Source organism: Rhizopus delemar, genomic scaffold (genome assembly GCF_000149305.1).
Source record: "Rhizopus delemar RA 99-880 supercont3.7 genomic scaffold, whole genome shotgun sequence".
Taxonomy (NCBI): Eukaryota; Fungi; Mucoromycota; class Mucoromycetes; order Mucorales; family Rhizopodaceae; genus Rhizopus; species Rhizopus delemar.
The window spans coordinates 339734-352444 of NW_027137833.1; the positions used below are offsets into that span (position 1 = coordinate 339734).

The 12711-nt window shown below is 33.7% G+C and overlaps 6 protein-coding genes across 6 annotated transcripts; 1 reads left to right on the top strand and 5 right to left on the bottom strand.

Annotated features, from left to right (window-relative positions):
• Positions 1-794: 794 nt before the first annotated feature.
• On the bottom strand, positions 795-1463 carry RO3G_09324 (uncharacterized protein; the record flags this gene model as incomplete). Its single annotated transcript, XM_067663909.1, has 5 exons — positions 795-828; positions 893-993; positions 1044-1099; positions 1172-1297; positions 1385-1463. The coding sequence occupies 5 exons, from the start codon at positions 1461-1463 to the stop codon at positions 795-797; spliced, it is 396 nt and encodes a 131-aa protein (XP_067520010.1).
• A 539-nt stretch (positions 1464-2002) lies between these two features.
• RO3G_09325 (uncharacterized protein) lies at positions 2003-2537 on the bottom strand (the record flags this gene model as incomplete). The annotated part of the gene is made up of 4 exons (XM_067663910.1): positions 2003-2036; positions 2100-2214; positions 2331-2454; positions 2490-2537. The coding sequence occupies 4 exons, from the start codon at positions 2535-2537 to the stop codon at positions 2003-2005; spliced, it is 321 nt and encodes a 106-aa protein (XP_067520011.1).
• A 782-nt stretch (positions 2538-3319) lies between these two features.
• On the bottom strand, positions 3320-3655 carry RO3G_09326 (uncharacterized protein; the record flags this gene model as incomplete). The annotated part of the gene is made up of 1 exon (XM_067663911.1): positions 3320-3655. The coding sequence occupies one exon, from the start codon at positions 3653-3655 to the stop codon at positions 3320-3322; it is 336 nt and encodes a 111-aa protein (XP_067520012.1).
• Positions 3656-4358: 703 nt separating this feature from the next.
• Positions 4359-5541, top strand: RO3G_09327 (uncharacterized protein; the record flags this gene model as incomplete). Its single annotated transcript, XM_067663912.1, has 4 exons — positions 4359-4420; positions 4494-5265; positions 5319-5396; positions 5452-5541. 4 exons carry the CDS (start codon positions 4359-4361, stop codon positions 5539-5541), a joined length of 1002 nt encoding a protein of 333 aa, XP_067520013.1.
• A 4138-nt stretch (positions 5542-9679) lies between these two features.
• RO3G_09328 (uncharacterized protein) lies at positions 9680-10320 on the bottom strand (the record flags this gene model as incomplete). Its single annotated transcript, XM_067663913.1, has 5 exons — positions 9680-9702; positions 9792-9900; positions 9962-10077; positions 10132-10200; positions 10260-10320. 5 exons carry the CDS (start codon positions 10318-10320, stop codon positions 9680-9682), a joined length of 378 nt encoding a protein of 125 aa, XP_067520014.1.
• Positions 10321-10638: 318 nt separating this feature from the next.
• Positions 10639-11740, bottom strand: RO3G_09329 (porphobilinogen deaminase; the record flags this gene model as incomplete). Its single annotated transcript, XM_067663914.1, has 2 exons — positions 10639-11157; positions 11264-11740. The coding sequence occupies 2 exons, from the start codon at positions 11738-11740 to the stop codon at positions 10639-10641; spliced, it is 996 nt and encodes a 331-aa protein (XP_067520015.1).
• Between the last annotated feature and the right edge of the window lie 971 nt (positions 11741-12711).

Here is a 12711-nt window from a genome sequence, read left to right on the forward strand (position 1 = left end):
CGATTGTATTGATATTTGATTTTCTCTTCCGATCATTTTTGATATTTTGCACGTCACTATTAGGCGTCCTACTATACTCAATGATCATTTCTTCAATATTCTCAATCATAGACTAACAAAATCAAATGGGAAATGGTAGAAAGAGAAAAGGAAGCAAAAGGTTAAATAAGGGTCCTATAAAATAACAAAAATGATTCTAGTAAGTTTAATTTACCTTTACCAGAGAAAAGCCATCCAACAATGATTTAATCCCGCCGCTCTTTACTTCTCGCTGTGTACTTGGATAACGAAAAGAAGATATTCTTTGTAATGTGTATACCTTCTTATCAATAATATTCATTCCATAAACTAAACAAGATAGTCCCATAATTTGGATCATGGGCACAACAACAGTCTTGATTTTAGCTGCAGGTAGGTAAGGCATACATCTCAATACAGCATTTAAATGAGTTTTAGTAGTGAGGGCAGACTTGAGGAAGTCCCTGTACAATTTTGAAGGGGTTGTCGATGATTGGCGAGCAAGCTCTCAAGTGACAATATCTAACTCGTTAGTATTATATCCTTCACACTAACTCGAAAGTCTAGGTTGAAATATAAGTTCGATAGAGATAATTGAGGTGATGTTGTATCTCCCCTACATAAGCAGCTTCTATCGTTATTCATGGTCTTAGTCAAAAATGCAGCTTGCAACTTACCATTGAACACAGTAATGATTGGCATCAAAGAAAAGTTCGATAACCGGACCCCAGGATTTGACGAGGAATGACATTTCTGAAAAATATTTTTGTGAGGATTCATGGAATAATATCGGCTTGTTCACGATTTGATCTAAAATGTGTAACGTGAGTGTTGAGTTAGAATATGGTTTACATACCATAGTGCTATAACTTACATATGCACATATATCATTTTCGTCGCTCTTTCATTGCTATCGGCATAATCGTGAGCCTCAATCTTCTTTAAACATATTTTTGCAGAAGCGCGGTTTTCAATCTAAAACATTTGTTCAATATCTGTACAGGATTTAACATAGTATGCTATACCGTTTGTCTTGCCTTTTTTGTAGCATTACTTAATGGTATCAAGTCTCGCTTTGTTCCTTTAACAGATAACTGAAATCTGCTATTAAGCTTCTCAAGTGTGACACCAATCAATTTTAGTTAATCTTTACTGGTAAAATCGATGATGACATTAAGGCACAAGTACGCAATCCATTTACACTTCCAGTTTTTCAATTCCATATTACTTCCAACCGATAAAGTCCTTTCGCCTAAGGTGCCCTTCAATACAGCGAAAACTATTTGATTAGGAGAGCTTATTTTGGGCTTTCTTTTGGGCTGTATTCTCTGCACTGAGGTTGTTCTCAGTTGTTTGTATCTCTAACCTTCTATTTGCAACTCGAGAAAATGTCTTTCTGCATTCGTTTGCTGTAATTGAGCATGAACTTCTTGATCAGTAGCCATACTTGTGTTTTAAATTTTTTAGTCAATGATACACTATATGGAAAAATTATTCGCACACTTTTTAAATAAAAAATCACTAAATAAAATTAATTTGGCGTGTTTTTGGGGGGGGGGAAAATCACATATTACTGTATACACGAAATGCGCAAGCTTATTAAATAGGCTTATGATTAAGATAGTCGTCAAATTTGGATGCAGATTATCTACAAAATTCTTGAAGGTCGCTATACAAGACTCGGTTGCAAGCATATGCAATTCTTGTTATTAGTGTTTCCTCATCCTACAGCTGTTCTCTTGAGTTCGCTTTTGCAAACAAACCAAAATTGCTCAATTGGATTGAGTTCAGGAGAGTAAGGAGGTAGATACACATCCATAGCCGCGGCTTTTAATGTGTTTTTAAATGTCTTCATGCGTATGAATGGGTGCGTTACAGTAGCCGCTCTATTGAAGGGTGTCTGATTTAAGGGTATTTTCTATTCATGGGTGTATTTCCAAAGAACGGCATAGGTCCCCAGCATAAATACCACTATACTACTATTCTATTTAAGGGTGCAAACCAAATATTTTTTACCACTAAATAGAAAATTTTTTTGTAAGTGATAGTTTTTTGGAGCTCTCTAACAGTAAGTTTTTTACTTTGTAAAATAAAATCGAAGATCTGTTTGCTCTTTTGACTTAAATTCAGCACAAGAGTTAGCCAATCTCATTTGAATTCGGCGACGTAATTTACGATCAAGATCGTCCAAAGGAACTTTGTACATGAGAGTGGTTTCATGGACTTCTCTCAACCTTTTTTACACTCTACTATATCGACACGCTGCTCATCTTGCTCTGTATTACCATTTTCTTCTGTTTCATCTATGTTACCTTCTGCCGTTTCTTCACTATTAGTAGTGCTTGTTGTATAACATACTATCATCTCTCTTTCATCTGCTTCAAGGTTCAACTGGCTAACATCAGTAACCTTGTTGTCAAAGTTCCTGGAGGAGATCTGGGAGCATTCCATTTATTGTTTCTGGTTTTTACTTTAAGCCATGCATTAGCTAGAAAAACCATAGCCTGAGCTTGATCCATTTTGTAAACATTCGGATTATCCAACTTTTTACTGATATACAGACATAAAGCACGGTCGTACTGCTGGGCTCGGAAGTATGCCTTAAAGTTGTCAATAATTCCTGTGTGTACAAAATATGAATGAGAAAACTGTAAAACAAAAAGACAACTTATATAGCATTTTATCAACAAATAATAGGCTACCTATATTAAGAGCCTGTAGCTTGCTAGTCGTGTTTGCTAGGAGAAATATCAATTTAATGTTGTTGAGCGGAATTCTTATTTTATGAACGGATGCATTATCCAAAAGAAGAGCAATTTTTCTATTCTGTCTTCCAAAGGCAACATTTAACTTTTTCACGTATGTTGTCATCCAAGCATTAGTAGAATAATGGTATTCAATTTCATTTTTTTTTTTTTTTTTTTTTTTTCCAATTGCAGTCATGGATAACAAATTAGCTCTTGCTTTAAAACATTTGGGGCTCTTGGGTTGTGCGATAACAATTGGTTGCCCTTTGTGAGTCCCATCCGAGTTACAGAGCAACCCAACTGTTAGACGAGTTTTACTTTTTTTTAGGCCATCAAGCGACTCGGAGGAACATATGATTCATGATATCTACAGGATCATATGGCTCAAGAATTTCTTCTATCTTCCTCAATTCGTTCTGAACGTTTTCAGAAGTGATGTCTACCAAGGCACTTTCACCATGCATTGGCCTGCATTTTACTCCAATTCGCTTAAAAAGTTTGGTGAGCCATCCAGAGGAAAATGAGATTTCATTTTCAGGGATTCTATACTTTACTCAAACAATAGGTCTTACATATCGAAGTATTGAGTCTCGATTGACTGGCAGATTGTTATTGTTCATGTCTGCAATAAACTTTACTACTTCATCAAGTTGAGGATAGCGTGTTGGTTTTAGACTTTTGCCATTCTTAACAACATTAATATTACTATATAACGTTTCAGCATTGTTGAGAATGTTTGATATAGTCTGTTGGGCAAGTGATTGATCTAAATTGAATTTCTTCATAGCCCATTCACCTAATTCTGTTTGATTAAGCTGGCCAGTAGCATTTTGATCCAAAAGCTCAATTTTTTGAAAAACAGAAAGGCGTACACGTTTACTATTAGACATTTTTTTATAGATAGAATCTAAAGAAAGAAAGAAAATAACTTGTTATATCAAATATTTATTCTCATCAAAATTATTTTGAATCTACGACTCGTATATTATCCTTCCAGCAACTTCATTTTGTCAAATGATGAGTTCAGGAGCTCTACCACAGCTGGTCGTTTCGGCACTTAAATTATATTAATATGTCATCATGTTCGTGGCGATTTGCGCACACCAAAATTGGGCAGTAATTTCTGAGTTTTCTCGCCACAAAAAAAATTTAGGATTTTTGGTTTATTGAAAGAGGAGGCCCTAGTAAAAAAGCTTACTTTTTTCCCCGCAACAACACCCCACTCTTTTTTTTGAATTAAAAAAATGTTGGCCACATCTCGTAAAGCCATTGTTAGCACTGTTTCAAAGGCTACTTATGCCACTGCTGCTACTGCCAATGCCATTCAAATCTCTTCCGCTTCTAACGGCGTAAAGGTCGCTTCCAGCCAAGAACCCGGCCAAACTGCTTCTTTGGCTGTCGTTGTCAATGGTGGCGCTAGAGTTGAATCTGGAAAGAATGCTGGTGTTGCTCATTTCTTAAAGAACTATGGATTCAAAGTAAACATACACAACATATCATATTTACAATAATGATTGATTTTTTTTATGATAGAACACTTATAACCGCACTGCTTTCCGCGTCGTTCGTGAAGCTGAACTCTCTGGTGGTGTTATGTCCACTAATCTTTCTCGTGAATCTCTTATCTATGCTGCTGAATTCTTGAAGGGTGATGCGTAAGTGCGAACAATAAAAAAAAAGGAAAAAAGGGGAAGAAGAAATAAAAAAACGCCAACTATTTTTATGTAGTGAATTATTTGCTGACATTTTGAGCGACGTTATCACCAAGCAAAAGTACCAAGAACACGAATTTATTGATGTTAGAAACCAAACGGCTTCTGAATCCGCCAGCGCCTTCGCCAATGCCGAAATCAGTGCTATTGAAGCTACTCACCAACTCGCTTTCCGTACCGGTCTTGGTAACTCTGTCTTTGCCAAGGCTAGCAACCACGTCAACAACACCACTGTCAAGGATTTTGCTAAACAACTGTTCACTCAAGGTAATGTTGCCCTTGTTGGTACTGGTATTGAACACGAAGCTCTTGTCAACCTGGCCGAACAATTCTTGAATCTTCCTACCGGCTCCGCTGCTCAATTGAGCGGTAGCCAATACTTTGGTGGTGAAGCTCGTTTGGAAGGACACGACAATGAATATGTCCTTGCCTTTGAAGGTGCTGCTCTTGACTCTGCTGAATACGCTGCTCTTCAAGTTCTCCGTCATGCTCTTGGTGGTGAATTGAACGTCAAGCACACCACTGGCAGTGGTCTCTTCGCTCAAGCTGCTTCCAAGGTCGATGCTCAAATCAAGGCCTTCAACCTTGGTTACTCTGATGCTGGTCTCTTTGGTGTTCAAGTTTCTGGTGCCCAAGCTGGTGTTGCCGTTGCTGCTGCCGTTGAACAATTGAAGGCTGCTAAGAGCTTGTCTAACGAAGACTTTGCTAGAGGTGCTGCTCAAGCCAAGTTTGCTGCCACTGCTGGTTTCGAAAGCCGTCTTGACCGTCTCCAAACCCTCGGTGCTCAGGTACACATATAAGGATTAGAGAATACATGTTTTATTGATGTATGATCATATAGGCTTTCCGTGGTAGTAAATACAGTGCTGCTGACTCTGTTGCAATCCTTGAAAAGGTTTCAGCCTCTGATGTTGCCAAGGTAGAAATTTTTTCTTTGTGATTTAAAAAGAAAGCTAAACCATTTCATATTGTAGGTTGCCGAAAAATTATTAAAGAGCAAGCCTACTGTTGTCGCTCACGGTGATCTTCACAGCTTGCCTTATGCTGATTCAGTTTCATTGTAATTAAAAACGCTACTTTCTTAATGGAGAAAAAAAAGAAACAGTAAAGCAATTGTCTTCTTTGTTATTAAATATTAGATAAAAAAAAACGAAAAAAAGTCTTTATTACAGTATCAATCTGTTTTTTAAGCCTGTATGCACATATATATTAATGCCAATGCAAGCCATGAGTGTTAGAAAATAAGCTTGTTGCTTAATAACGTATTGTCCTTTATGATGATACTTGATATATCAATATTAAAAACATTTATTCAGCTCACTCTTAAATAATTCTTTTTTTTTTTTATTACTTTGGTTGCAGATTTTGTAAAATAGAAAAGTGGAAAAAAATAGCGATGAGAAAAAAGAGATATTGGCAAGCTCTAATAAACAAAGTAGTAAAACGTTTCTTGAAGATATCCTTTTTTGGCACTAGGAACTAGACTTCCAAATCTACTTTTCAACTTCTCAATAATTTTTTGTAAAAAAAAAAAAGTTGTAACAAGCAGTTACCAATTTTTCAATGACCACATTAATTAGTGCATTAAGTGTTAAGAGGAGTAACATAGATTGTTATATATGTTCTTTTACTATAATACAACTAATACTCTAATACTAAGTGACACATTAAAGTGATATATGAATACATTAGATTTTTTTTAGTACTAAAATTTTTGAACACTAATTATATTCAATTTTTCTCAGTGGGCTATTCATAAGAAGACTTGATAAAGGAGAAGAATAACAAACATTACGCGACCTATTAATAGACATTGTTAAAATAAAATGTAATAATATAGGACAATATGTAAATGATAACAAATGTAATTTCTATTTTGCTTTTTTAGTTTAATATTGTAATTTATGAATAATAGGCTGTCTTAATATATTTACTACATGGATTTGCTATAAAGATACCAGGATTTCGTTAAAAGCAAAGGATTAAAGGGAATTTGGCAGTAGTTGTGATCTTTAAATAAATGAATGAATGATGCACTTTCTTTATTATGTTGATACATACCTTGTATATATTTTGGTTGCGTTCATTCTTTAAATCTGCACTATAAGCTCCAGTTGTAGCAAATCATATTATGGTCTTTACTTGATAAATTGTTTACAGACAATATGATGCAGATAGCAAAATAAGAGAAATTGAAGGTCGGTGACACTGTATACTGAATTTAGTGATATCTTTTATGAATGACAGAAAAATCAAATGATAAAGTATAAAATAAGCTGTTTTTAGCACTAAAAATGCTACAAGGCTACTCGTTTAATATATATATATAATGTATAATGTTTGTTAGCATATTGATAAATGTGACAAATAGGAGGATGTTGCATAGAAATGTGCAATCAGGCTTGGGTGGATGAATGGGTTGAATTAAGCTAAAGTTTAGGCACACAGACATTTAATATATTACTTTGAGTTCCCATATGCATAAATTTGTGCTGAACCATTTTAATGAATAGATGCTCTTGACCTTTATTATACCATATTGTCTTTTTTTGCCCCGCATTCAATCCCAACTTGAAAACTTTCATTTTTACGTCGGTAAGTAAAGCTGCATGATCGCTCTTTGTATCCGATTTATTTGTTCCTTCAATTCTAACACTATTAAGGCAATTAACATGCATTTTTTCATAATCCTTTTTTTTTTTAAAGAAAAAAAGAAAAAGGAAGAGGAAGAAAAAATAAATAGCATTGCAATTAATCGCAAACCAACTATCCTTTCATTATTTCTTATTTTCCCAATAAATTTATGTTTATTTCTTTGAATTCCTGCCTAAGTACGTCTCTTTTTACTGCCTACATCATAAGCAATATTTTCAATTGACATCAAGTACTTATTCTACTATACGCCTTTTATTTTAACCGACTCTCTCAAATTTTCTCTTGAAAACATAAAATCCTTGGTTATTCTCATAAAATAACCAGCGCCTTTTATTTATATCTTCACTCTTCCCCTTTTTCCTTATCTTGTAAAAAAAACAATATAATTAAATAAACCGATTATTGGTGGTAAGTATTGTACTTATGATATCGTTCCTTTATTGATTCAATAGTCTACATGACTTGTGCTTTTTTATTTACATGTTTAACTTTGCTTTTTTGATAAACAAATGAAATATGGCTAGTTTTAGTATTTTTTTTTATCTTGTTTGTATTTGAACGTAAACAAGAGCAAGAATGTTGAATTTATAAAACTTATTAAGACTTGAAGACAATGTAGGTTTTCTCTCTCATCTTATAAATGCAATAAAGATCATTTCTATCTTTAATTTGAATCATGCTACTATAAAATGTAGCTAAAGGCTAAGACCAAACGCAATTGGTTGTCCATTATATTTGTGTGGTTAAAAATGAAAAAAGAGCATTCCAAACAAACAATGCAATCAAAGTTATTAAGTATAAAAAATATAAAAAAATAAATTATGCTTTCCTTTCTTTATTTCTTCTTTAAAATAAAAAGAGGAGTAGTTGTTTTATGACTTCTTATTTATCACACGTTTTCTAATCTTGGCCGTTCTAAGCGTAAGTTCTTCTTTTCTCCTTTGATACATTTACTATTAAAATAGCTAAATGAAAAGGGTCTTTGTCAGCTATTTATGGTCAATTCTTTACGCACAATCGTTATCAGTAAGCTTATCATGATGTGTTTGGATTAAAGGAAGTGATCAAATGTACTTTTACTTTTGCATAGTTGTTGCTGTTAATCAAAGTTTAAAAAGTTTTAAGGGCTGAAAAGGGTATGTTTAAAAAAAAACTCTATCTTTTTTTGATCTTTTTGATATTGTATAATGTTTCATTCTCTGAAAAATTGAAAACCCTGGTGGAGAGTTTAGCGCAAGCGACATAATCGAATTTTTAAATTTCAAAATGTCTGTATGTATTGACGGATTTGAAATTATCTGTAGAACTTTTGCGACTTCAAATATTGCTTTTTTGACTTACACAGCGTGTATTAACTCCATATTTTATACTTAAAGCAACAAAAAAAAAAGCTTTTGCAGTTATCATTGAAATACTTGCATTTAACAATCGTATAAATTGGTAATATTGTTAGATTCAGGATGATAATAAGCTATTTTTTGTAGTAACGTGCAAGTTTTTGAAGGTACAGAATGCTTTAAACTTTATATCATGCATATAGTGAAACTCTTTTCAAGCGATTTGCGATTCAAACATATAATCTCAATTGAGTGTAGGTTTTGCAGCATAGATGCTTTCTTTTTCATTTAATCTTATGGCAGTTATATGACATTATTATCATCTAACTAATGAGTTGTTAATTTACTAACTTCGAGTGAGAAATGTGGTTATAGATTAGATATTCTTTAATCAAATCAAAGAAAAAGAAAAAAAGAAAAGAAAAACATACAAACTAGGCATTTTAATACATAAATTAGCAGGCTGATTATTTTTATTGTATCATGTGCAGAATAACTTCAAAACATAATTACCAAAAAAAAATCAATTATCCAGAACAAATAACGTATAATACAAAAATCGAAAAATGCAATACTACTATGTACAGTTGACTTCACTTGTTTCCATCAATAGTGAACCATCAGTTGAACATAACAAATGTTAAATTCAATTGCTAAACATCAGGAAAGTAGCTTACAATTTGCATGCTTTTTGTATATCAATTCATAAAGTATCATACGACTTAGTGTAGACAGACAAGAAATATACCAAGTATATTTTCTGGATGAACCACACTCCTTTAAGACATCGAATTCAGCTAACACACACTTCCTTTATTTTTATTCTCTCTGAGTACAATTTCTCAAAACCTGTCTTGGCTGATTTAAGCCCTTTTTAACTTTAATCCAGTAGAGCTTTGAATAAATCCTATTTCTGTGCCGTTATTCCTTCATCAGCTTTATTATTATTTGATCCTGTTGCTTTTTGTTTGTTTTTATCTGGGCTTCAAATCCAAAAAAAGCAAAACTCGAATGGCTTTGATTTCCCCTTTTTTATATCAAAATGTCAACAACTAAAACAAATTCAGAGCACCCAACAAATGAACCTTTCACTTCTCCAGATGAACCTTCTCATGTCAACAACTGTGGTTGTGGCATACTTTTACTTCCTTTAGCTGCAATAGGTGGTTTAATTGATCAAATTCAAAGAAAGATGTCAAGACTGTTCTCATCAAAATAACTTTTTAATGTTTTCTATAAAATATACACATATATTTACTATTTCTAATACAAATCATTTTGACTCGTATCTACGCAAAATCCTTGATTATATAATGCGTTACTTTTGATTTTTTCAACCTTTTCTTTCAATTCTAATTCTTCCCTTTGCGCAACTAATATTTCTTCAACTGACACTTGTCTTAAGTTAATTTGATCTTCTTTGTCTACATCCTTTTTATTATGGAAAGAATGAGTTTAATACAGTAAGTTTTTTGTTTATATTGCAGCTTACGATTTCACCAAGCAAAACTACATTTTCACCGCGAATTAAGAATACACCCCTTGGGATATCACCATAACAACCACGGACGTAAATTCTTTCTATAGTGTCTTGCAACACTAAATTAGCTATTGCTTGCTGTTAATAATATTATCCTCTTTAAGTATAATTTCGTTTCTTACCAAACTGATCAAAAGACCTTAAAATACCAATGAGTTTACGTCCATCTCTTAATACAACCATAAGTTTTTCTTTATTATGCATGCATTGAGTTATGTACATTTTGCGTAATATTCTAATTTTTACATACTGTCTATACTATCTATAAGACCAGTTGAAGTAGTAAAAAGTGGTCCATTAGCAATTTCCATTATTACAATTAAACAAAAAAGATATGTTACTTCATTCACTTGTACTGAGTTGGGAAAGTGGTCTGTTCCTGGGTTTTAAAAACGATTGGTTGTTGTATTCAATCATGTCTGCTTTTTATGAGCGTTATTGGGCCAATAAGATTTTATGAAATATCTATAGTTAGTTCTGGTAAACCAAACCAAAACCGTACAAGTTCACTAAGCGTAATTAGTATGGTTTAGAACAGAAAGCAAGCATGTAAATGATAAAGCTACAAGAGCATGATTTGATGAATATAATAATACTGTATATATTTTTTATTTTCAGCTAGAAAAAAATTATTTATGAGCCAATTCAGCCAATATCTTATCTGCTCCATCCTTTAATAACTGGTTTGCTACTGAGTTACCCAATCTTTCTGCCAATGCTTCTCTTTCTTCTCTTGTCTCTGCACCTTCAAGATTAACCTCATCCTTATATTCTACAACGTTCTGTCCATCAAGACTAGCTACTAAACCATGAAGTTGAAGTTTGTTGTTTTCTAAGTTTGTATTGACACCAATAGGTACACTACATCCACCTTCTAATGTACGCATTAAAGAGCGTTCACATAAACACATGAGCCTTGTATTTGCATGGTTTAAAGGCTCCAATAAGGCCATTATTTCTTTGTCCTTTTCTCTACATTCTATAGCCAGCGCACCTTGAGACACAGCATAAAGAGAATCTGAAGAGGATAGTTTGCATGAGATACGATCACCCATATTCAATCGAACAAGTCCTGCAACAGCCAATATAATGCCACTAAATGGCCCATTCTCATCATCCAATTTAGCCAATCGAGTGTTCCTATGAATCTATTATTTTTTATTCTTTCTTTTCTAGTGAAGTTAAGACTTACAGATTGCCTCTCTACAAATAAAAAAGTTAATACAAAAAAAAAATGTTGCTCTATTATTTTACCACATCAGCAAATTTCAAGTGAGGGTATCTTCGCTTTAATTGAGCAACTCTTCTAAGTGAACTCGTACCAATAACAGATCCTGCTGGTAAAGTTTCTAGGCTTTTCCCTTCGTTTCTTGCATTTAACACAAGTGCATCCCGAGGATCTTCACGTTCCATAATAGCGCCGATTTCCATACCGGGCGGTAAAACAGTGGGTAAGTCTTTAAAGCTGTGAACAACAAAGTCAACTCTTCTATCAGCCAAGGCAACTTCCAATTCCTTAGTAAACAGAGCTTTTTCACCAATTTTGCTAAGTGCTTTATCTAAAATGTTATCTCCTGTAGTTGACATGGCTTCAACAGTAAATTCAAAATCGGGATATATTTCTTGAAGTGTATTACGCACCAAGTGTGTTTGAGCAAGAGCCAATTGAGATTTGCGGCTACCAATGACAAAGTTCTTTTTTGTGGTAGTAGAGTGGGTAGAAGCAGCCATAGTCTGAAACAGTAAGAAAAAAAAAAAAAAAAACCTTGTTTCGGAATCCCTTGTAATTTTTTTATTTATTTTGAAACTCAATTATCGTTAAATTGAGCTCTTAATAAGTTCAAAGGCTTGCTTATAGACTTTCAGCATTGCTTTACACCTCTCTCTTTCAACTGAAATTGCTTCATCTTCTTGTAGCAGATCATCGAACACTTCTTCTTTGTACAAGGTCGAAACAAGTCTATTTTGGATTGATTCTCGAGAATAATTCACTAACAAATGCATGATAGACTTAGGAACCAAATCTTGTATATTCTTTTTCACTATGTTAAAATAGCTTGTAATTAGGGCACCTGAAAATAAGATGAGTAAGCATGTTAAAATCAAGTTGGTGTTACACTTACGAATTAGTTGTATCTCTAGCTCTTCTTTGTCTGTCACAACTTCATCATTGAGTGATGTTTGCTCTAATTTTTTTATCATTTCATTCTGCACTATACTATTCAGTGGAGGTGAAGCCTCTTCAGCCTTTACCACAACACTTTCTACACTTGGTTTTTCATTTTTATTGTCTGTCCCTCCTCTTCCAAAGAAATAACTAAAGAGGGATTCCTTTTGAGGAGATCTCTTCTTGCCCTGATACCACACTGACAGAAATCCGACCTATATTTCATTGCTGCTAGCTGTCTACGCTTAAAGGCCGCCAATCTCATCTTTTTTCTCGATTCTTGTTCTAAACTAGCCATTGCTCCAGCTGCTCCCAAAAAATCAGGATGGTTCGTGTTGATATAAGCTCGTTCAATTGCAATCAGATTTTCAACATAGGTCACTGTTGGTCCTAACCTTTCTCTTAATAATTCTGAAACAACTTCTATTAATTTCTGATGAAGCCTTGGGTATCTTGATATCTCCTTTATCGGAATGTGTCAAAAGCATTGTATATGGTAAGAAGGAATAAAAAAAAAAAGACTTACTACTGTTGT